We start from the raw sequence: 25,584 nt of genomic DNA on the forward strand, positions 1-25,584 counted from the left end.
TCCAAGCCCTCAAGAGGATCACGTTGGCATTTGTAGGGTGAGGGTTGAGAGCCATGGGCCTCTATCCATGCAGAGCATTGATTGCCACACCATGGGCTTCTTTAGCACCACTATTTTCTTGCTCGTGCCCCAGTTATTCAAAGATGATGATGCACTTGGACCACGTTGTCCCAGCCAACTACACATTGCACCTGACATTTGGCAGCTGATTCAGGGCCCAATGGAGGTTATGTCTTTCCTAGGGGGACATGGGAGGGCATGTGTCATCTTCTAATCCTCATTGATGGAGCATTGAATTGATCTTGAGCCACTTGGAGACCCATGAGACCCATTTGGAGCCTAGAAAGCCCAAATAGGGGTTTGGAGATGTTTTGCAGCATATGGAGGGCATCCCTTCTTCTTCATGATTTTTGAGGCCTTCTCTCTCATTTTTAGCAAATGTGGCCTCAACGTTGCACCTCTATGCCTCAATGCATGCATGATGTCAACCTTGCGTGGGATTGAGAGGGTAATTCGATTTTATTTTGGAGCTATCATGGTTGGCTTGTAACCATGGGTGGGTTACTTGACATTTTAGGCATTAGAGGTGCTTTGTCTTTCATAATTTCAACTCCTAACACTTGTATAAATAGGAGAGAGCTAGCCTCTTCCTCTCATCATCACTTGGATTTTCGATATCTCTCTTGAGAATTCTAGACCTATAATTTGAGGATGAATTTGGATGAATTTTGATGTTTGGATAAATTATCTCTCTCTTGGAGCTTCTTTTTGGCACTGTGATGGATATGTTCTTCATTGTCCTGTAGGTGCTATTTAATGCTATATTTATGATTTGATTCTAATGGATGGAATATTGTCTCATGGTTATAAATGTGCCCTAATTGCATGTGTTACTCATAGATGATGAATGAATGAATTTTCCTAGAGGATTTGTTGCATATGTATCCTTGAAACTCCATTAACAATTGCCATCGAAGTATAAATATCTAGAAGTGTTGTATATTTTCTTCATTAAGTGTAGTGAAGCTCGTTCTAGGTCTCCTTGAATAGTGAGCTTCCATATTATGATCATCTTTGACTCCAATTCTCCTAATTCATAGGCACTAGTCTTAAATCCTTGGCGATCACCTTTAACTTGAAAAATCATCTCTCTTTTCACCTCTTTTACTCGTCCCTTTAAGGATAAGGAGGCCTCTCTAGGGTTTGGTGTGAAATCTATTAGAGGAAGGTGTTTTGTATTTCACTTCGATAGAACTCTTCCTTAGTTTCTCCTCTAGTGATATTCAAGTTTTCGTGGATTTCAAATGGTGGAATCTCCAGAAATTTGATGCCATAGCCGTCATTTCAAGAGGGAACCCTAGAAGCTAATCCTTCAACTTGGGGATTCTTTGAAGGCATTTGCTTTAGTACTCATTCGGGTAGATCTTACATTGCCTTTTCTCTTGTCTACCTTGACCTTTGATCATCTCATATCTCATCATATATATCAACCCTAGGTTTTGTGTAGCTATCTCTCAAAGGGGTTTTTCATTGAAAGTCTTATTAGATTCTCCCAAAGTTTGCACATTTGTTGAACTTTTCCATTGAATGAGCCACCTTCCCTCACTTCAAACATACTATAGATACATATCTATCACAAGTGAGTCATAATGGGACTCCTCTCATCAATGAAAATCTGAGAAGAGTAGGGGGCTTAGGTTGTGGTGATAGTGGGCCTCTGTCCCAAGGTGTTTTTGTGCTCTCTAGCTCTTGCTTCTTTACAAGGCCTGCTAGTTTGTGCAACAACACATTCGACTGCAAAAATGATCAAAATACTTGTTGTGTGGTAGCCCACCTTCATCCAAGAGGAATGCCAAATGGTGAGAGGAAAATGGGATATCATCTTCAATGAGCTAGTGTGTAGGGCTGTTGGTTGGTTGGCTGGCTAAGATAGGAGAAAGGTTTTCTCCTATGGCATTACCCATTTTGGTGGGTAACAGATCCAGAAAGTGCAAATGGAATGGTTGCTCCAAATACTTTTAAAAGGGTTTAACTTTCACAAATATTTTCCTCCAAATGAATTATTTTTAAGGTGGATGTACCTTTTATGTTAATACTAACAATTCAAAGACATGCTTTATATAAATACCAAAAATCAATGCAAATTATTCCTTGTTTTTAAAGATCTTTGACCTCCCCTTATACAGTATCTTTTGCTCTTTTCGTTGGTGCAGATTGGTGGTTTTCACTTAGATGGAAATTCACAGCAGTGTCACGCAATGGCCAATGGTGGCTAGGGCTTCTCAATACTCACGGTGGTGGTTGTGACTTAGGCTTAAGGTGGCAGCGACTCACAATAGTGGAAAAAACACCCTTCACTAGACAACTCTCAAAACCTTTAAATTTGTGACCTTGCTGTAGACAGTGGCGATATGAGGAGGGTGGTTGAGCAACTCGCGGTCGTGGCTGGCAGACAGTGAGCTGAATTCACAGTAGTGACAGCTTACAGCGGTGACTCTAGGTTCACGGCAGAAACCATATTTTTACTACTCGATTCTCCTTCTTCACAATGTACTCTCGACTCTGCGAAGAGTCTTAAGCCTGCTATGATACCATGTTAAAACTCACAAGCAGAGACATGAAAGAAACCAATTGGAAATTCATGGGGCATTGCACACCCTTCTCACCATGGCATAAATTTTACAATAAATCAAGGACATTCTAGAATCTATGACTAACCACTTTTAGGGATATTTAGGACCAACAAGAACATTTTAAAAATATCTGCACTAATAATTTCGAGAAGTATATTTATAAAAATATCTTGAACTGACAACTACCTGTGTGACTACCTCAGTTAACAGGAGAGATTTGCTTTTAACAGCCCGAGGGCCCAAGTATTGTAAATGAATGTTCATCTATGCAAATATAGATTCATAATTATAAGGAAAATATCCAAATAAAAACGAGGTAAAATACTTCGTTAAGGTTGGTTCTATGACACTAGTCCCTTTACAAAGGAAGAAATAAGTCACTTTTCACAAGGAAAGTGGCTACAATTAATGTTAAATAGGGGAAGGCAAAAAACAATGGTGTTGCATTTAATTCATGAATAAGTATCCAAAACAACAATTTGATAATGACAAGGCAATATGGGATTACTAAGATGACCTACAACATGAAAAAAATTAGAACTCAGACCAACATAGACATAATCACTTGGGCGCAATTGTACACATTCAGCAAGATTTTCTTTTGAAAAAATATGCAACAGTTTTTCGTTCTTATAATTCCAATATAAAACCCTAAAGACGATGTGGACAAAGAGGATATCATATATAGAAATGTTACCAAATGGGTGGATCATATAAAGACCCTCAATCACTGATAGAGTGAGTCAAATATAGGAGTTGAATAACTAACAAGATAGGTGACTTACAAGAGTTGACATTAATGGAGATCACCTTGCTCTAAATTAGCTCTACCCAGCAAGCATGAGATAGTCAAGAGAGAACTCACATATTGAGACAGGTGACTTACACTGAATATATTAAATGGGGATCACCTTGTGCCTTTAAATTAGCTATGAGCAGCAAGCATGTGCTATTCAAGACAGAACTCACATATTTTCTGTGTTCAACGTGGAAGAAAAAAGACAGAAGCATATTTTCTAAAGTGTTGTTTTGTTTGATCCTGGAGAAAAGAATTAGCACTGTTTTAACCCCTTTGTTCTCCTCCCTCTCCACTGGAGGGAAGACCTTCTGGGTCATTCAACAGAGCATTGTAGTGGCCACTCCTCCTTTATGCTTAGACTAACAATTCTCCATTTTCTCTAATTAAATTGATGTAATTCTGACTTGACTTTTCTTTTTCATAGGATTTTCAATGAACTTGCAACTCAAATAACTGCTAAAGGTCATGGTTGTAGAAAGTATAACAGGGACTTTGATAAACTGTAATATAACTGTTAGACGTTTCTGCCCTTTACTAGGCATTTGTTCCAGTCAATTTTGCCCAAAATTCAGAATGGATTTCTTGGAATCTTAAATTTCAACTGTGTAATCTGCCCAATTTGAGTGCCCTGGGGGTTTTCAGGATGCTGAATACATTTATGCATTTAAATATGCATTTTAAACAACTAAAATTCACAATCTTACCAAAAGTTGTATTGTCACAGTCCAGCAAAAGAATCAAATACATCTAATAGTTAAACTGTGCCCTTTGATAATGGAGCCTAAAAATGACATGGTGGCACTTTTGGCCCAGGCTGGAAAAGGGAGCGAAGCTCTTAACGATACATGATATATTTTTATAATTGTGTGATATAAGAAGCAATTTTCACAAAAAAAAATAATAACAGTTCACAAAAGATCAATGGTTACATTTTGATGCTGTCCAGAAACAACTTATTTTGAATTTTTAAACCAATAATATTTTTAGTATTTTATGACCTCATACCTGTGGTTTACAAGATGCCAAATATGATAAGTCGAAATCTGTCAATAATAAATGCCCGTCGCTTTGAAGCAACAAGTTTTCAGGCTTCAGATCTCTGTAAACAATCCCTGGACAAATCAGGGTAAAAGAGGTATTGGATTAGAAAAACAGTTCAGATTTAAGATATTAACATGCAAACATAATTTTAAAATACCTGCCATCATTAAAAAAAAACCAAACCAGAGTGAATATGTATACACGTGTTTCTTGATAGAAATAAATGAACCAAAAGATACGAACAAAGTTCAAAAACCTTACTAAAGACATTTATTTCGCTGAGCAATCAATGTTAAAAACAATAAAAAGAGGATCCCTTGTTCTTAAAATATTTTACTTAGCTTAGTTCACACAAAGGATGTAAATGGTTAAAATTTATTTTAAAAGAAGCGAACATTCATTATCTTCAACATGCCTTTCAGCGTCATTGTTCATTCTAAATCTGATGGTCAGTTGTTACAACGTAGCAAAAATGTTATATTACATTTAAAATGAGGTCCAAAAATAACATATTTTCCTCCCAGGAAGGTGCATGTCGAGGAGGTGTCGCATGAAGCTATCTCAAGCTGTGTCTTCGTAAACGAGTTCAAGTTGACTGGATTGGATTTGAGATTTCGGATGGTATACTATTGGCATGGTCCATTTTGGGCTACTAAGCACTGTTAGGGAAATGGAGTTGTTCCTGCAGTGGTTCCTTTGCTACAGGCTTGTTTGATATAATTGGGATCTAGGTCGATCTCACAAACATGTGTGGGCTACTTTACTCCTTGTTGGCATCATATTTGGTTCTACTGCATTTACTCTCCTATTATCTTTAAGGGTAATGTTGCAATATGAAATTGGATCCCCTCCTCCCTCTTCATTGTTGAGTGGGTTTTAGACATAGATTTCAACATGGTAGAGTGTTAGGGTAACAAAGATGGTGGTAATGGCTGGCGAGCAATGAATATAGTGATAAAGTTTCTTTGCAGTTTTTCAATCAAAACTGGAGTAAACATGCCTATATTTATTTACACATGTTTACTCCAGTTTTGATTGAAAAACTGCAAAGAAACTTTATCACTATATTCATTGCTTGCCTATATATATAATCCTTATCACTTTTGGGTGACATAGTTTCAATTGATAACTCAACTTATCAGTGTCCAACATTAATTACTTAAATAGCTTCAACAGGTCACAATTCATCACTGAATCAATGGTTGTACAAGACAAAAGGCCCAGTCAAAATGAATTACAACCAACTTGCTCCAAAATATTGAATCATCCATACATTATGGGTTTGATCTTGTTGTGAGTTCCCTTGAACATGTCTTCGGAAATGTGTATCCATGCCAAATCACAAACACAAATGCATAGTGTTACCACAAAATCTAGCAGGGCCCTAAGGGGAGAAAACCTATGTGACAACTGCTAGACTAAGTGACAACAATGGGACAATGGCCCACTGTCACCACAGCCAAGGTCCCTTTCTCTTTACAGACTTCCATCGATGGGAGGAGTCTCAGTATGATTGTGATCACCTATAATAGATATTCAAGGTTTGAAGGTTCAAGGTGGTGGAGCTAGAGCTCATTCAAAGAGAGGATCCTTAAAGGTACAAGGCTTCAAAGATGCAAATTGCTCTGTAAGAAAAACCCTAGAAAAGAAGGTGCAAGACCTAGGGTTTTGAGGTTTCTTGATGGTAATATGTATTCACAAGGTTAAGGCTCGAGAGAAGTAGCTTCTTATGACTTACTCCAAGGAATACTAAGCTCATACAACCCTCAAAGAAGTCCCCAAGGTGAGAGAGAAAGACCTAGGTTTTCCCTCTTAGAGTAGCACCTAGGGCAAGAGATTTTATGGATGAAACTCAAGCGAATGTCCACCAAACTTGGAGCATAAGTAGCCTAGACCATGAGATTGATGCTTGGACCCTCAAATTCCTGAAAAATAACCTCCCTAAAATTTCGCTGCAAACCTTAGATTTCCACTGTACCTTTAGGGGACCGAAATTTAGGAAAAAATATGGAGAAAGAGGAGTTTCACCATCAAAATCCTTGGACTAGTGCCTAGTCCTTTGGGCTATGGAGTCATTGATGCATTAGATTGGGCAAATTTGTCCTCAAGGAGTTCAAAAGTTGATGCCCTAGCTACCAACTTTCAACAATTACCTACTATTAGAATATGGAGTGTCATGAAGAAAAATATCATTTCATCACTAGGAACATCCATTGCATGTTATATCATGAATAATATATGCCAGAGCCAATCCAATAGCTTCCAGAAAATTTCTTCAACAAATTAGGGCACAATAGCATTTACATTAGTTGCAACAATTACATACATTAGGCATTTCCAAGAGAAGGATTTCATCAACAAAATAACTTACAAGATAATCGTACAATATATCCATCCATATTCAAGAAGTATCTCCAAGACCAAATAAAAAATTGGCTCCAAATATCATAGTGCATCCAACATACTCCAATAGCTTCCAAAGAAAAAGTGCGGGTTCTTTTACAAGACAAGAATCCAAGTGAAGATGATGACTTCTCACAAACGAGACTCACTTCTATTTATATGAGTCTCTCTAAATCGAAGTAGCCTAATGAGCCCCCAAAATTATAAAATCATGTGCTAAAAACAAGTCTTGGTCACAAGCCGACCAAGTAGCTCTCACAAGCTATGAATTAGCCATCCATATGTAAGTTGAGTTGATGATGTCATGATGATATAGGGTTGTTGAAGGGCCACGTTGAGTCCCCTAAGTGCCATGATGAGAGAGAGAGCTCCAATAAAGATGAATTAGGGGATGGCCCCTAATTTTCCATGTAAGTCATCATGTATTGCTCCATAGTGGGTTTGGGGCACAAATGTTGGTCTCATGGGTCTCCTGATAAAATATAAGCTTGTAGATTGCTCCAAATGAGGGCTCTGATGATGATGCCTGCCCTCCCAACTCTCAAAGGTGAGACAAACCTCCTGTGGGCCTTGGATCAGTTGCCATGGTCATTCTAAGCCGGTCGGGGAACACTGGTCCAACTACATCATCTCGTGAGTAATGTGGGGCAATGAACAAACTATAGAAGGTGTTGAGGGTGTTGAGGGTGCCCATGGCATGAAATGATGCTCTACACATGATGGAGTCCCATGGTTCTCAACAAATCCCTTAGAAGTGTCAACATGATCCTTTGGTGGGCTTGGGCCCTAGTTAAGTTGCTCAACCCATGATGAAACTGTTGAGAATTCAATAGGGCAATGCATATGTTAATATTCTTAACTTGATAACTATTTGTGTTACCTTTTCACTTATTATCTTTGATCTTTATTATTCCAACGTGCAAGACATCAAACAACTACCAAAACAGTAAGAACAATGACACAGTAAGCTGCAAGCTAGGGCCAAAACCCCTCCTCTTGAGGGGAAAACCCAAAAGTCTCTTCTTATCTTTCAAATCTTTCAATTGACAAATACCATGACCTAGAATCAGACAAATACCCTCCAAGATCAAGTCTTCCTCGACCTTCCAATAAATATGAAATTTTGCTGCCCATCAATTGCTGTAATTGTTGCTTCTTCTCTAGGAGACTTTGATCTCCCTCTAGCTGCTCTTCCCTTGAATTTGCTTGCCTTTCTTTGAGTCGTAGGGCTAGTAGGAAACCCTAAGAGACCTTCGCTTTCCTTCTTTCTCTTCTTCCTTCCAAAATCAAACCTTAGACTTCCCTAGTGTAGAAAACCTAACTTCGCACTTCCAGAAGAATCTGCTGCTCAGACGTCACACTGCCCAAAACATTTTGTTGCCTAGATTTTGCACTGCCCCAGAAGATTCTCTTGCCCAGGAGAAACTGCTGCCCATATTTCGTACTGCTAGAAGAATGTAGAGAGACCCAAATGTGAAAATTTCTAAACTGAAATTCTACTACTGCAACAACTAATTTATTTCACCTACTTATTATTCACAATAAGTTATTTATGAAATCCCTTCAGCAAATATTAAAATAAATTCTACTGCAGTTATCACACAATTACCCAGAGAAAAATACATGCACAAGAACCAATCACATCAACATAGTTATTTTTGGACAATTGTCCCTGGAAAAACCGAACGTGGGAAAACTGGTGTAGTACATGAGGGCTTTATTAACCTTCAACAACAATTGCTTTTACAAGGAATGATTTTACAGAGAAACTGAAAGAAAACACCTCAGACTTTCCCTTTGAGACCTTCTGACACTTTGGAGACCCTGCTCCCACTTCTGCGTCACCCTTGCATCACTTTGTGTGGCCCAATGTGGCTCTGCGTCCCTCTGCGTCAGCCTTCATAAGCTCTATATCTCTCCTCTGGACTACATCTCTCTCTTCACTGCCTCCCACTATCCCCGCGTCACCTCCTCAATCACTACCTGCCGTTGATGCCCTCCTCTTCCTCCACCTTGCAACTCTCCCTCTGAAATCAATCTCCTCTACTTGAGAATCGATTTTTCTTGAGATACTGAGTATCTGTCGGTGTGTTTCCAAATGATCCTCAAGTCTTCTCTTATACTTTTCTTGTTGACGAATCAATGGCTGAGATTAAGTCCCTAATCAATAGCTAAGATTAAAACAGACTTGATTCTCGTCTCTTAGAATCTTCTCACCCTTATCTTTATTAATACCCATTAATATTTTTATTTTCTTAATTTTAGACTTAGGAACCCATTAAAAAATATTAATTATTTTAATAACTCTTCATCTGCGTGGAATTTCTCAAAACGATTTTCGGGTCTTGGAGATCTCATGTGCCTTAGCCTCTCCTCCAAATTTCAAGGCTAGAGCACATTCGATGCTACCAAAATCAACACTCCCTCTTAGCGAGGAATATGCTCTAGCAATGTTTCACTATAGAAACATCACACTGATCTTCTGCATCGGTACTTGTGTTGATGCTTGGCCTACTGCCTCACATCCCTTGCATTGTTACTTCCTGTGTTGTTGCCCATGACACTACCACTGCCACTACTGCACCTGTACTGCAACTCCCTCTCAACATGCTGCATCATGCTCCCTAGAGCACTGGCACTGCTAACTGCTGCACTGCAACTCCTAACACTTATCCATTTTTGCTACTCAAATGGATTCTTTACCATCCACATCTTCTCCCTGAAATAAACAAACTTTTTTCTTCCTAGAGCCTTGGTGAGGATGTCTGCCACCTGTTCTCCTATAGGAGTGTATCTCAATTGTATTGCTCCTCATTGGAGATAGTCTCTAACAAAGTGACACCTGATGTCAATGTGCTTCGACCGATCATGAAATACTAGATTCTCAGAGAGCTTGATGCAACTCTGATTATCACATATGATCCTAATCGCTTCCATCCTTCTCCTGAATAGGTTCACAAGCAATTTCCTAAGCCCATATGGTTTCGCACGAAGTTGTGCTAGCTGCCATATATTCTACCTCAGCTGAGCTCAGAGCCACTGATTTCTGTTTCCTATGACACCAGGAGGTCATTCCTGATCCAATGTTGAAATAGTACCCAGATGTACTTTTTGATCTACTGAACTTCCATCCCAATCTACGTCAGTGAGCTCACTCAGCGTGATGTCATTGCCTCTAGTGTACAATAGTCCATGCTCGACTGTTCCTTGTATATACCTGAGAACATGTTTGGCTGCTGCATAGTGCGCCCTCTTAGGTTCCACCATGAACTGACTGAGGGTGTTGACAGCGTAACAAATGTCTGACATGGTATTGACTAGATACATCAGGGACCCTATAAGTTCCCTGTACAAGGTGGGATCAACGTCTTTATCTTCTGATGCATCAATCTTCTTCCAATTGGTGATCATTGGAGTAGCCATAGGCCTACAGTCTTGCATCCTGAATCTCTTAAAGATTTCTGTAGCATATCTCCCTTGTCTAAGGAAGATCTCACCCTTCTGCTGCAAAACTTCCAACTGCAAGAAATAATGCATCTGTCCCAAATCCTTCATGCTGAATTTTGTGGCTAGGTTCTTCTTGCAGTCTTTGATGAGCCTGGATGACCCTGTCAGGAAGAGATCATCCACATATAACACTAGGATTAAAGGTTCAATCTCTACGACTAGATAGTAGAGATTAGGGTCTGTGTCACTCTTGACGAACCCCATCTTCTGCAATTAGCTATCAATTCGGTCGTACCATGCCCTAGGTGCCTGTTTAAGCCCATACAAGGCTTTCTTTAATCTGCATACATGAGATTTCTTCTCATGTGTCTCAAAACCTTTTGGCTATTCAATGTATACTTCCTCTTCTATTACCCCGTTAAAGAATGTCGTCTTGACATCCATCTGATGAATCTCCCACCCATCTGTGTTGCAAGAGATATCACGATTCTAATAGAAGTATACTTGACTACTGGGGCGAAGGTTTCTTTCTAGTCTATCCCTTCCTTCTAAGCATACCACTTTGCCACAAATCTAGCTTTGTATTTCTCCACATTGCCATCTGCAACATATTTGACCTTGTAGGTCCATCTCGAACCTACCAATGATCTGTCCTGAGGCCTAGGTATCACTTCCTAGACATCATTGACCATTATAGAGTTGTATTCCTCCGCCATAGCATTCACCCATACTTGATGTTGAATGGCCTCTTGAAAACTAGAAGGTTCCCCAACCTGAGCTACTAATGCCTGGTATCTGTCTGGCTGTCTTCACTCCTTTTTACTATTCCTAGGTGCACCAATGAAGTCTTCTACATCCCGTAGAATTTGTCAAAGTTCCCGACATGTTCTTCCAATGGTAGTAGGCACATCTATCAGCTCTTCCTCTCACTGAGATTCCTCCTGTTCTGAAGCTTTGTCTTTAGGAGAATTTCTGGTACTAATTTCCATTGGTTGAAGTGGTTTGAACAACAACTCGTCTTTCATTGCTCCTCGGAAGGAATTTCTCGAGATTTCCTGAAAGCTCTATCCTCCATGAACTTTACATCCCGCCGAACTACTACCTTCCTAATCCCTGGAAGGTAGACTCTATATGACTTAGCATTCTCGCTATATCCCACAAGATATCCTTTCTCAGCAGTTTGATCTAATTTCTTCCTCTTCTCCTCAGGTATAGGACAATACGCTAAACTCCCAAATATCTTGAAATTACTAACTTCAGGTGTCTTCCCAGTGAAGACCTTCTCTAGAGTGATTTTTCCCAATGCCCTATGAGGAGTCATGTTCTGGACATAAAATGTTGTGCTGCATGCTTCTGCCCACAGGAATTTAGGCATATCCTAATCATATAGCATTTCCCTAGTTGCTTCCACAATAGCCCTGTTTTTCCTTTCTGCTACTCTATTATGCTCTAGATTGGAGGGAGATGTCCACTCTCTTCTGATGCCTTCCTTAGCGCAAAAATCAGTGAAGTCGTTGTCAACATACTCTCCACCATTGTCTGAGCACAACACTTTTATCTTCTTTCTTATCAGATTCTCCAATAGAGCCTTGAACTCTTTGAATCGAGTGAAAACCTCATCCTTGGTTTTCAGAAAGTAAATCCAAGTCTTCCTAGAATGGTCATCGATGAAGGCGACGAAGTATTCCGCACCACTAAGAGCTTTTGTGGACATCGGTCCGCAGATATCTGAGTGTATCAATCCTATCACACTCTTAGCCCTCTTGTTACTTTCGGAAAACGCTAATTTGGCATACTTGCCTAGAGCACACACTCTGCATACATCATCTCATTCAGTACTAAGATCTAGAACTCTTGATACTGTTTTCCTAAGAATTCTCATAGCCCCATGGTGTGAGTGTCCCATCCTCCTGTGCCATAGTTCATTCAAATCTTTCTCTCCATTACTGCCTATCAGTGCCATTCGTGATTCTAGTTGTAACCTGTACAACATGTTGCTTATGATTCCAATATGAGCCTTCTTTTTCGAACTCAGGTGTTTGACATATACTTTCTCCTTAATGAAGAAAACATCATAGCCGTTTTTTGAAGTTGAGATACGGAAAGTAAGTTCATCCCTAATCTTGGCACATGCAGCACATTGGTTGCTTGAATCCGCTCTCCTGCTTCAGTTTGGAAAGCTATAGTACCTCTTCCTACTGGAGTACACTTTGCCTTATTCCCCATGGTGATCTGAAAATTCATTCTTTCTTCCTGATAATATGAAAAACATTCTCGGATTCCTGTCATATGCCAGGAAGCTCCACTATCTATATACCAAACCTTCGAGGAGGCAGAGCTTGCTAAGCAAACGACTTCTTCTTCCAATCTAGAAGCTAACATAGAATAATCGTAATTTATGTCCCTTGTGCATTCTCCTGGAAAAATCTACTCAAGTCCCCTTGAGTGGATGCCTCTGCATCATGCTCTTGACCCATAATCAATTTTCCTCTTCTGTTGCCGAATCTATGCTCTCATACCACGTGAGGATTATAAAATAAAATTCTACTACTGCAACAACTGATTTATTTCACCTGCTTATTATTCACAATAAGTTATTTATGAAATCCCTTCAACAAATAGTAAAATAACTTCTATTGCAGTTATCACACAATTACCCAGAGAAAAATACATGCACAAGAACCAATCACATTGTTGGACACCTAATCCTAATGGGTTAGTGTGGAAGTCAAATGGACAAAAGTAGTCCAAGAGACCTTGGGATCTGAAACCTAAGAGTCACAACATTGTATTATAAATGTACATCTCCTGCTAATAAAAAATGTACTGCATGATTTATCTTTCATATTCTCTTTCGCTGTCCATGTGTGTTTAACATGGTATCGGAGCCGCTTGTTTTTTTGTGGCCTGTTATGTGCATGTCAGTCCTGCACCTCTGCCCATAATTCTGTGTCTGAGCTGCCTTGAATAGCGCTGATGTGGTCTTCATTATCTCTGTCACTGTGTACGTTTTTGTTGCTAACGCGCTACTCCTGACTGACATCTCTGTCCATTGCTCCTGCGCTGCTCCATATAATTAGTTGCTGCTGTTGCACATCTGTCCTGACATTCTCTGCCCTTGAACGTTAGCGCATTGATTAATTTCTGCTGTTGTCCTCTGTCTCTCTGCGCATTAACTGCCAGCGCTCTGACCTGCATCTGCTACACCTGCTCTGCCTCTGCCTGGCTCTGACATTGATTCCCTGCGCATCTGCATGGTAACGTTTTCAAGCAAATTCTTCTTGCTATCCGAATTGATTTGAAACTTTCGAGGGGAATTCTTGGTGCGCTGCGGAACATTCTCCAGCCATCGCAGTCCCTCTGCTCCATGATCGTTTCAGACTTCCAGACAATGCCCTCTATCCCACTTGAAAGATTCTTGTAGAACTTGTGAAATTCCAATGTGTCACCTCCGGCTTTACGAAGCTCAACCATGAAAAGCGACGGAGCTACTTCAAATATCTCTGTAGCTACGGATAAGTGCCCCTTTCTTCCAGTCGTGGCAGCTTGCAGCTTCATCTTATAATTCCTCTTTTGGACACTGAATCCAAGAGGTCCGGCAGCTTCTTCAATTTTTGATATTATCTCTTTGGCAGGGTGTTTGGATGTGAACCTTGTTTCTCGCTTAACAAGACCCATATTGCTCTCAAACAAAATGCCAAGGTTGAGACCTTGTGACTTGGAGATAAGTTCAAATGCATTCATTAACACGGGCTGTGTCTCTTTCTTCTCTGTTACAAGATGGTCCTCAGAGTCATTGAAAACGGCATCCACATCATCCAGATTTATATCCACGTCTTCTTGAAACTTGGGTGGCTTGTAGCCTTTCTTAAACCATACATCCTCTAAAATATCGGGTACTGTAATACGCGTCTTTGGGTTTTTGAAATCAGATTTTTTGCACTTGAAGAAAACCATGAAGGAAAGGTAAAATCGGCTTTACAAATCTACAGTATTGTAAGGCTTCAGTATTGTATATGAAATCGTATGTCTTCAATGCGCTGTTTCAATAAACTTTCTTTTGCGATGGTTGAATAAGTTATTGAATGCGTTTTTGGACGCTGTTTTGGAAGCTGTCTGAATATTTTATGGAGTCAAATATGATTGTTGTCTTTTGTTGCAAAGGCCGAGTGGGTTTTCTATTGTGCCATCCGCCCAGCATATAGTCGAGAAATCCCAGATCCTTTTAGATATGAAGCAGATGTCGATTACTTGAAGAGATGATGGATTTTGAAGTTGAAGGCATTGATTTATAAAGGGGCCAAGTTAGTCTTTCAAGAGGGCTCGATTTGCACCAGGAAATTGTGTAGATTTTGTAGGCCGAGTTGGGCATTTCCCCTGCTATTTGCTCAACTTGGAAGAGTTATCTCAGTCCATTGAAGATTGGAAGAGAGGTTGATTTCATGATTTTATGTGGCTACCTGAAGGCTGAATAAAGAGGGCCAAATTCATTTTGCTTGGATGGTCGATTTCTCCTCAAGAAGAAATACAAATTTTCCAGCAAAAGGATCCAAATCAGAAGCTTGTTATTCTGGGTGGAGAACAAAATTATCTTTGGTATCTTTCAGGAATTCTAAATCAGTTTTAAAGAGGACGAATTCTTATTATCAGAGGCTGAGTTTATTTTATGTGCAGACCTTATCTCTGCCAAGGACGAATTCATCTTTCCAGAGGTCTGATTCCTTATTTGCAGCAGGTTGAAAGTTGTTATCATTCCAATTGGTATATCAGTCAATCTCAAGTGCTGAAGCAGACTTTATTGGTGGCTGAATTATATTGTCCAGGAGGCTGAATTAACCCAGTATCGCTGAAGCGTGATCTCCAGGCATCGTACTAGCACTGGATTAAGGAAATTAATTGCTTTCGTGTCAGCTGGAGCAAGTTTCAGGTTCTGCATTGTAATCATTGAAGATCATTCTCAAATAAAGGGATCAGAGCGAATTTGACACTGTGCACATGATTTTTCTTATATAGAATGATGCTTTGCTGAAGTTGTATCGTTGGTAAGTGGACTGGGGTATAAGCATCCTTAATTCTTACTGAGTGTGTTGTTGGAGCCCAGTTTGGGTCATCTAGCCTTGACAAGTAGATGCAATGAGGGATGTTGAAGCGGATCCCTGTTCCTGAATTGAAGTTTACCAGTTGTGCAATGTTAATAACTATCCATGTATTGGAGTGATGAGTAGAGAACAATGGAGTTAAATCATTGGAATATCCAACAGTATTGTAAAAGGGTCTGCCCATATATTGTTGCATGCGTACTGTGAAGGGTTAGTGACAGAAAGTACTTTTTGGTGATAATTATTAGTAGACCATCTTTCTTGAAGCATTTGGCTGCCAATTCCATCCCTGTACACTATTTGAAGGGGTTTGAAATTCAAGTCTAGCTGCATAGACCTCTGCTAATGGTTGGGTTGTCATATACTTATTTGGATTTCTGAAGAGATATGTTGTATCCATCTCATCGTGTAACCAAGTTCTCTGCTTCCCAGCTACTTCTTCATTACAGTCTGTTGGCTAAGATGTTTTTTTCTGTGTAATTTTGCGCACAATATGTTCATGGAAAAAATATGTCATATGGTATGAAATTGCATGGTATATGGAAGTATATTGAAAAGCTACATACTTGAAGATTTTTTTGAAGACAAAGTGGTACACCAATCAATTTTTTGCAGTGATATTATTGTCAAAATGGATAGAATGGGTGTTGTATTAGAATTACTGAATACTCTAATACATTCTACCATGGACAATACAATTATGATTGATAAAGCCATTGTCGCAAACATTCAAATCTGTTTAAAAAATGTACAAGAAAATATTGAGTTTTTGCAGCTGGAAACAAAGCTACAGCAGGAAGAATTACAGCAGTGGAGTCATCATTCTGAACCTGTTTCTGTTCAGAAGATTGAAACAGACTCCCATAAACAGCGAGTCAATAATGTTACAGTTCATTCAGATAAAGCGGCAAAGTTACATGCAGATGCAGAAGTTCAGTCTGCACTTCCCAAGCCCATCATCAGACCTTGGGAACAACTTGTCCACAACAAGCACAGAACTGGTCTTGGATATGACAAGGACTTGTCCTTTCATATTCCAGACTACTCCAAGCCCATTCAGTTTCAGAGTGCTGGATTTATTCATGACAGTTCAGCTCCATTTGTTCCAGATTCTGCCCCTCTTCCACAGCAACAACAACAACAACAGATCGTGAAATGCCAACACTGTGACCGAGTTGGCCATTTGAAAGATCACTGTTTTGATCTTCATCCATGTAAGCACTGTCATAAAACCAGTCATTCTTCACACAGATGCTTCAAAAACAAACGTCCTGCAAGAACAAAGATTCATCTTGGATGGATTGCTTCTTGGCAATGGGCATCAACAGCCAAGAAGATATTCCAAACACATGTCAGAACTTGTTCCAGAGTATTGAACAGTCTTGCAGTTGAGTTTTCTCCATCTTCTCACCTTGTACCTGACATGGGGGGAAATGATGGTCATCTACAAGCTTCAAAGTCACATCAAGTGAGCCTGAGCCACAACCTGCCACACCAGTTTCAGAGTTGTAGCCAGAGACAAAGATGCCTGAACATGCCTTCAGTTGGCAATCTGGGACACTTCGTCTAGCAGAAGACTCCAGCTTCTTGCCAGTTTTGGAAGAGTTCCAGGAATTACAGAGTTGTTGGTCATCCTTAAACCATCACAGATTGAGAACACTTCCTCTAGCAGAAGACACCAACTTCTTGCCAGTTTTGGAAGAGTTCCAGGAATTGCATTAAGCATTCCAGAGTTGTTGGTCATCCTTAAACCATCACAGATTAAGAACACTTCCTCTAGCAGAAGACTCCAGCTTCTTGCCAGTTTTGGAAGAGTTCCGGGAACTGCACTAAGCGTTCCAGTGTTGGTGGTCATCCTTAAACCACCGCCATTTTTTTACCAACATTTCATAGAGCACATTCAACAACATTTCATAGAGCACATTCAGCCTAGTGCTGCCATGCATTTTTTGCACATTTTGTATTACAGCTCTCTTCTTGGACTCATACATAACCCTTCGGATTAAGGGGGGGAATGTTGGACACCTAATCCTAATGGGTTAGTGTGGAATTCGAATGGACAAAAGTAGTCCAAGAGACCTTGGGATCTGAAACCCAAGAGTCACAACATTGTATTATAAATGTACATCTCCTGCTAATAAAAAATGTACTGCATGATTTATCTTTCATATTCTCTTTCGCTGTCCATGTGTGTTTAACACACATCAACGTTAGAAAATTATATATTACGGAGCCATGGAACACATAAAATATTGCAGAAATATAAACACAGAAAACACACAAAACAAGAGAGACACAGATATACGTGGTTCACCCAGTTTGGGCTACGTCCACCCCGAACAGCCAGTCCTTCCTTTCTATTATCCAGCAAAATGAAGAGACACAACCTACAGCAAATCCGCTGTAATATCCTCTGTTTTCTTTCACAGTCTCACCTCTCTGTTTCTCGCTCACAGAATACACCTCTATCACACAGCCTCAAATACAATACCCTCATACAAAGAGAGGGGTTGCTTTCTAGGGCAAAAAACCCTAAACTAAACATAAGTTCTACCGTCAGATCATCCGCCTAATGAACGGCCCAGATTGACTAGAAATTACTATATTTTTACAAGGCAATTTTACAGCTGTTTTTAGCTTCGGGGGCGTTGCCCCCGAAACCCCCCGCCAGGGGGGGCTCCCAAAGGTCGCAGCCGTCCCCCTGGACCCCCCCTGCAGCGAATATTTTACGGGCAGCAACGTTTCGAACTGGGGTCCTATGTGGCAATACCTTTGAATATAGAAGATAATCAGGCTCCACACCCAACAATCAACACAGTTATTTATGGATATTTTTCCTCGGAAAAATGAATGTAGGAAAACCAGTGCAGCAGATGAGGGTTTTATTAATCTTCAACAACAATTGCTTTTATGAGGAATGATTTTACAGATAAACTGAAAGAAAACACCTGAGACTTTCCCTTTGAGACCTTCTGACACTTTGGAGACCCTGCTCCCATTTCTGCATCACCCCTGCGTGGCTCTGAGTGGCTTTGCGTCCCTCTATGTCAGCCTGCATAAGCTCTGCATCTCTCCTCCAAACTGCATCTCTCTCCGCGCTGTCTCCCCCTGTCCCTGCGTCAACTCCTCCTCAGTTACTGCCTGTTGCTAATGCCCTCCTCTTCCTCCACCCTGCAACTCTCCCTCTAAAATCGATCTCCTCTACTTGAGTTGATTTTCCTTGAGAGATTGAGTATCTACTAGTGTGTCTCCAAATGATCCTCAAGTCTTCTCTTATACTTTTCTTGTTGAAGAATCAATGGACAAGATTAAGTCTCTAATCAATGGCTAAGATTAAAACAGACTTGATCCTCGTCTCTTAGAAGCTTCTCACCCTTATCTTTATTTTTTTTTTTCTATGTTAAGACTAAACTAAGTACCCACGGGGAATTGAACCGGTGACCTATCGCAAGGAGTGTCTTAACAGCGCACCCATTCACCGTCAATCCAAAGCCCCGTGGGCCTCACCCTTATCTTTATTAATACCCATTAATATTTTTATTTTTCTAAGTTTAGACTTAGGAACCCATTAAAAAATATTAATTATTTTAATAACTCTTCATCCGAGTACAATTTCTCAAAACGATTTCCGAATCTTGGAAATCTCATGTGCCTTAGTCTTGTTGGGTTGTGTTATATTCTTTCCACGTAGTTAATAGGGGGTTTGAAGGGCACCCGTAACCCCACTTTATGGGGTCCCGGGCAGCGCCTCGGAAAATTTTGGTTTTGGACCATATGTTAGGTTGGGCGGACCCACCTATGGTTTTGTGCATGATTTTCGCACATGTTTTTTGGACGCGATGGTTTTCGGTCCATGGTATTGGACGCGATGGTTTTCGGTCCATGGTATTGGATGCTTCGGCATGTATAAATATGTATTGTAACATTGAAAGGAACATAATGAAAAATCAAGCTGGTAGTCCCGTTTTGGGATCCAGGGAACAATCTCTGTGCATATGTGTTTTATGGGTTATGCTCTCGCATTGTTTATTTTCTTTGTTTAAGAATTCGTATGCAGGTAATTTCTGTACAGGGTTAAAACCTACATTTGGTATCAGAGCTGTTTTGGCTTCAAGGGGACGCCTTTGTTGCTGAAGGGTTTCGCTCGGGCCTGTGGTAGACCCTATTCAGTGGGAGATCTGCAAGATCGATTCTGGTGGTGAAAGAAGATGGCAAGCAGTGGAAAGATAGAGATTGAGAAGTTCAATGGTCAGAATTTTGAGTTGTGGAAACTCAAGATGGAGGATCTGTTGGTGGATAAAGATCAGTGGATCGCGGTAGATCCGAGTACTAAACCATCGGGAGTGACCGATGAAGAATGGAAGAAGTTGGATTGGAAGGCAAAGAGCACAATACGATTTTGTGTCTCGGATTCAGTATTGCTGAATGTATCAGGGGAAACTACGGCAAAGGCTTTGTGGGTCAAGTTAGGGACTTTGTACCAATCTAAGTCTCTGGTAAATAAACTATTCCTGCGGAAAAAGCTATATAACCTGAGGATGAAAGATGGAGACTCGGTGACAGAGCATCTAAATGCGTTTAATACTGTGGTAAGTCAGTTATTATCTGTTGATATTAAAATTTCAGATGAAGATAAGTGCATCAGTCTGTTGTGTTCTCTACCAGATTCGTGGGATAGTCTGGTTATTGAAATAGGTAGCAATGCAACTGCTTTGCAGTTTGATGAAATAGTCTCAGCCTTGCTGACGGAGGAGATGAGACGGAAAAATATGGACAACCAGAATGGTGATGCCTTGTCTATACGAGGACGGTCCCAGAACAGAAACAAAAATAAGTCATCGAGTGGGAGATCTAAATCTAGAGGGAGATCTAAATCTCCAGGAAAACCTACAAAGGTGGTGTGCTGGAAATGCGGAAAGGAAGGGCACTTCAGAAGGGATTGTAAATCTAAAGCTCCTGATAAAGGAAAGGGATCTGATGATGCTCCTTCTGCAGAGGCGAAAACCACCTCAGATGAAGGTGGGGATGTGTACTTGGCTTCTTCAAGTACACATGTAGATCATGAGGCACGATTGATTGACTCAGGTGCATCCTTTCACTTCACTCCCCATAGAGAGTGGTTCTGCGAGTATGAGAAATATGATGGTGGTGATGTCTTCTTAGGAGATGATAGGAAGGCTAGAATCATTGGTCGGGGAAAAGTAAAGTTGAAGTTGCAAGGTGGAAGGGTTAGAACACTTCCGGGTGTTCTACATATTCCTGCATTGGCCAGAAATCTGATTTCTGTAAGCAAGTTGGATGATGCAGGTGTAAAGACAGTGTTCGAGAAAGATACCTGCAAGATGGTTCGAGGAGCACTGATATAATGCGGGGAGTTCAGATTGGAACTCTGTACAAGCTGCAAGGTAGCACTGTTGTTGATGGGTGCAATAGTTCTATGGTTCCTGAAAATGGAGTAGAGAATCTAGTGGTCTCTGGAGAGAAGACCATGTTGTGGCATCAAAGGCTTGGACATATTGGAGAGAAGGGCCTTCGAATACTTCATGGTAAAGGTATGGTAGAAGGTATGAATAATAGCTCTCTGGATTTTGATTTCTGTGAAAATTGTATATGGGAAGCAGAATCGGGTGAGTTTCCCCTCTGGTGGTAAGAGGACGAAACAGATATTAGAGCTTGTGCACAGTGATGTGTTTGGACCTGTGAAGGTTCCATCACTGGGTAAGTCTGTGTACTATGTATCATTCATAGATGACTTCTCAAAGAATACATGGATATATTTTCTTAAGAAGAAATCTGAAGTCTTTGACAGGTTTAAAGAATTTAAGGCTCTGGTGGAAAATCAGACAGAGAAGAAGATAAAGGTGCTGAGGACAGATAATGGTGGAGAATTTTGCAGCAAGGAATTTGAAGAATTTTGTAAGAAGTGTGGTATAGCACGGCAGAAGACTACTCCATATACACCTCAGCAAAATGGAGTCGCAGAAAGAATGAACAAGACGTTGATGGAAAGGGCAAGAAGCATGCTCAGTGGTGCCGGGTTAGGACAGGAATTCTGGGCAGAGGCGGTGGATACTGCATTTTACCTGATCAACAGATCACCTTCATCAGCGTTGGAGGATAAGACTCCACAAGAAGTATGGACTGGTAAGAAACCCTCTCTTTCACATCTAAGGGTATTTGGATGTGATGCATATGTACATGTTCCAAAGGAGAAATGAACCAAGTTGGATAGTAAATCTGAAAAGTGCATCTTTATTGGGTATAAGGATGGTTTAAAGGGTTATAAGCTTTGGAACCCAGTCACACGGAAGGTTGTGTACAGCCGAGATGTGTTGTTCAGAGAGGTAAAAGATGTTATTCAACATGAAGTCCAACCAAAGGAACCTGAGAAGATAGAGTTTGAGCCAAAGGAGGAAGAATCAGACTCTGCAGCAGAGGAGGAATCAGAAGATGAAGAGCCACAAACTCTGGCTGTGAGAAGATCAGTTCGAGAAAGAAGGCAGCCAGAAAGGTATAGTCCATCTGCTTTCAGTTCAAATTTTGCTTTGTCTGTTACTGATAATGATCCCAGAACTGTGAAGGAAGCAGTGGATTCAGAGGATGGAAAACTCTGGAAAGAGGCCATGGTCGATGAAATGGCATCTTTGCACAAAAATGAGGCTTGGGATCTGGTGGAGTTGCCGGCTGGAAGGAAACCCATTGGCAGCAAATGGGTGTTCAAGAAGAAGACAAATGCAGAAGGAAAGGTGGAGAAATACAAAGCTCGGTTGGTAGCAAAAGGTTATTCCCAGGTGCCGGGAATTGATTTTGGTGATATTTTTTCTCCTGTTGCCAAGGTAACTTCTATTAGATTACTTTTATCTGTTGTTGCTGCTTTTGATTTTGAGGTAAAACAAATGGATGTGAAGACAACATTTCTTCACGGGGATTTGGAAGAGGAAATCTACATGAAGCAACCTGAAGGCTTTGCGGTGAAGGGTAAGAAAGAACTGGTATGCAAGTTAAAGAAGTCTCTGTATGGGTTAAAACAGTCACCAAGGATGTGGTATCAGGAATTTGATACATTTATACGGGGACTTGGCTTCACTAGAAGCAAAGCAGATCATTTTGTGTATTTTAAATTAATTGGTGACCGTATTATTTATCTGGTCTTGTATGTGGATGATATGTTGCTGGTTGGAAATGACAAAGAAATTATCCAGGATTTGAAGACCCAATTGTCCTCCAAATTCGACATGAAAGATCTTGGTGCTGCAAACTATATTTTGGGCATGGAAATTAAAAGAGATCGGTCAAAGAGGAAGCTCTGGTTAAATCAGAGGAAGTATGTCGAGACAATACTCCAGAGGTTTAATATGCAGGATAGTAAACCGGTGAAGGTTCCTATTCCTGTAGGTGTGAGGTTATTTGCTGAACAGTGTCCCAAGACACAAGAAGAGGAAGAGGACATGTCCCGTGTTCCATATGCAAGTGCAGTGGGTAGCCTGATGTATGCAATGGTCTGTACTAGACCAGACATTGCACATGCAGTGGGAGTATTGAGCAGGTTTATGTCAAAACCTGGGAAGGAGCACTGGACAGCAGTGAAGCGGGTTTTCAGGTATTTGCGTGGCACTAGTGATTATGGTTTGTGCTACTAAGGAAGACCAGGATTGGACAGAGTGTTGGATATTCATGGCTTTGTTGATGCAAACTGGGCTGGAGATCTGGATCAGAGAAGATCTACAAGTGGGTATGTGTTTAACCTATTTGGAGGTGCAGTCAGTTGGATGAGTAAGAAACAATCTGTAGTGGCACTATCAACTACAGAGGCAGAATACATGGCAGCCACTCATGCAAGCAAGGAAGCAGTTTGGTTGCAGAGATTCTGTTCAAGTATGGGGTTAGTACAGGGAGCTATAAGAATAGACTGTGACAGCCAAAGTGCAATTTTCTTGGCAAAGAACCCTGCTTATCATTCAAAGACAAAGCACATTGATGTTCAATATCACTTTGTGAGGGATATGATAGAAGACAGAAAGGTGTTGCTGGTAAAGGTGGACACTTTGAAGAATACTGCAGATGCATTGACAAAATCTGTGAGCTCTGAGAAGTTCTCTTGGTGTAGAGAAGCAATGGGAATCTCAGAGCTGAAAAAATGACTAAGCTCTCCTGTGGCCCCCTGTGGAAAGAAAACAACAAGTGGGAGATTGTTGGGTTGTGTTATATTCTTTCCACGTAGTTAATAGGGGGTTTTAAGGGCACCCGTAACCCCACTTTATGGGGTCCTGGGCAGTGCCCGGGAAAATTTTGGTTTTGGACCATATGTTAGGTTGGGCGGACCCACCTATGGTTTTGTGCATGATTTTCGCACATGTTTTTTGGACGCGATGGTTTTCGGTCCATGGTATTGGACGTGATGGTTTTCAGTCCATGGTATTGGATGCTTCGGCATGTATAAATATGTATTGTAACATTGAAAGGAACATAATGAAAAATCAAGCTGGTAGTCCCAGTTTTGGGATCCAGGGAAAAATCTCTGTGCATATGTGATTTATGGGTTATGCTCTCGCATTGTTTATTTTCTTTGTTTCAGAATTCGTATGCAGGTAATTTCTGTACAGGGTTAAAACCTACAAGTCTCTCCTCCAAATTTCAAGGCTAGAGAACATTCGACGCTACCAAAACTCAACAAAATTCTACTGCAGTAACTGATTTATTTCTCCTACTTATCTTTCACAATAAGTTATTTATAAGACCCTTTAGTAAACATTAAAATAAATTCTACTGCAATTATCAAATAATAACATAGAGAAAATAACAGTGATATACAAGCACAAGAATCAATCACATCAACACAGTTATTTTTGAACAATTGTCCCCAGAAAAACCCAATGCGGGAAAATCGGTGTAGTAGATGAGGGTTTATTTATTAATCTTCAACAACAATATCTTTACAAGGAACGATTCTACAGAATATTGAGACACTTCTAAGAGAAACACCTGAGACAATTTTTCCTCCTTTATCCAAAGAAGTTTTGACACTCCGGAGACCCTCTTTCCTTCTCTGCGTCACTTTTGCGTGAGGACTACGTCTCCAACTATGTTGCCTCTCTAATCTTCCCTTTATGTTGTCTCTAGGATGCTCTGCGTCACCTCCTCCTCAGTCTCTGACTGATGTTGATGCCCTCCTTTTCCTTGACCCTGCAACTCTCCCTCTGAAATCAAACTTCTCCTTGAGAATCGATTTCCCTTGGGTTACTGAGTATTTTCCCGGTGTGTCTCCAAATGATTCTCAAGTCTTCTCTTATACTTTTTCTGTTGATGAATCAACGGCCGAGATTAAGTCTTTAATCAACGTCTAAGATTAAAACAGACTTGATCCTCGTCTCTTAGAAGCTTCTCACCCATATTTTTATTAATACCCATTAATATTTTTATTTTCCTAAGTTTAGACTTAGGAACCCCATTAAAAATATTAATTATTTTAATAACTCATCATCTGGGTGGGATTTCTCCAAACGATTTCTGGGTCTTGGAGATCTCATGTATTCTAGCCCGTCCACAAAATTTCAGAGCCAAAGCACATCCAATGCTACCCAAAATCAACACTCCTTCTTAGCAAGGAATGTGCTCTAGCAGTGATTCCCAATAGAAGCATCACATTGATCCACGACATCGGTCCTCTGCGCTATTGATGCTCAACCTTCTGCCCTCATCTACTACGCTGCTACAACTTGTATTGATGCCCATGACTGTGTAATTGTCACTGCCACATCTATACTGCAGCTCCCTCTGAATATGTTGCATCATGCTGCCCATAGCACTGCCACTGTTAACTGCTGCACTGCAACTTCCTATACTATCCGCTTCTGCTACTGAAACGGATCCTTAACCATCCCCATCTTCTCCCTGAAATAAACAAACTTTGTTCTTCCTAGAGCCTTGGTGAGAATGTGTGCCACCTGTTCTCCTATCGTGGTGTACCTCAACTGTACTGCCCCTAGTTGGACACAGTCTCTGATAAAGTGACACCTGATGTCAATGTGCTTCGACCGATCATGAAAAACTGGATTCTCAGAGAGCTTGATGCAACTCTGATTATCAAACAAAATATTGGTCGCTTCCATCCTTCTCCTGAATAGATTCACAAGCAATTTCCTAAGCCATATGGCTTCACATG

General features: G+C 40.5%; 1 protein-coding gene across 2 annotated transcripts in view; it reads right to left on the reverse strand.

Moving 5' to 3' along the window:
- The window catches only part of LOC149155683 (phototropin-2-like), a 523,795-nt gene that overhangs the window by 166,048 nt on the left and 332,163 nt on the right, over positions 1–25,584 (reverse strand). For both annotated transcript variants that reach the window (XM_089445926.1, XM_089445925.1), the window contains exon 18: positions 4,438–4,544. In XM_089445926.1, the coding sequence (XP_089302052.1) occupies positions 4,438–4,544 (107 nt within the window). The remainder of the gene's footprint in view (positions 1–4,437; positions 4,545–25,584) is intronic.

This window comes from Pinus tabuliformis, chromosome 9 (genome assembly GCF_031772625.1).
Source record: "Pinus tabuliformis cultivar Carrire ecotype Pingquan chromosome 9, CPIR1, whole genome shotgun sequence".
NCBI classification, from domain to species: Eukaryota; Viridiplantae; Streptophyta; class Pinopsida; order Pinales; family Pinaceae; genus Pinus; species Pinus tabuliformis.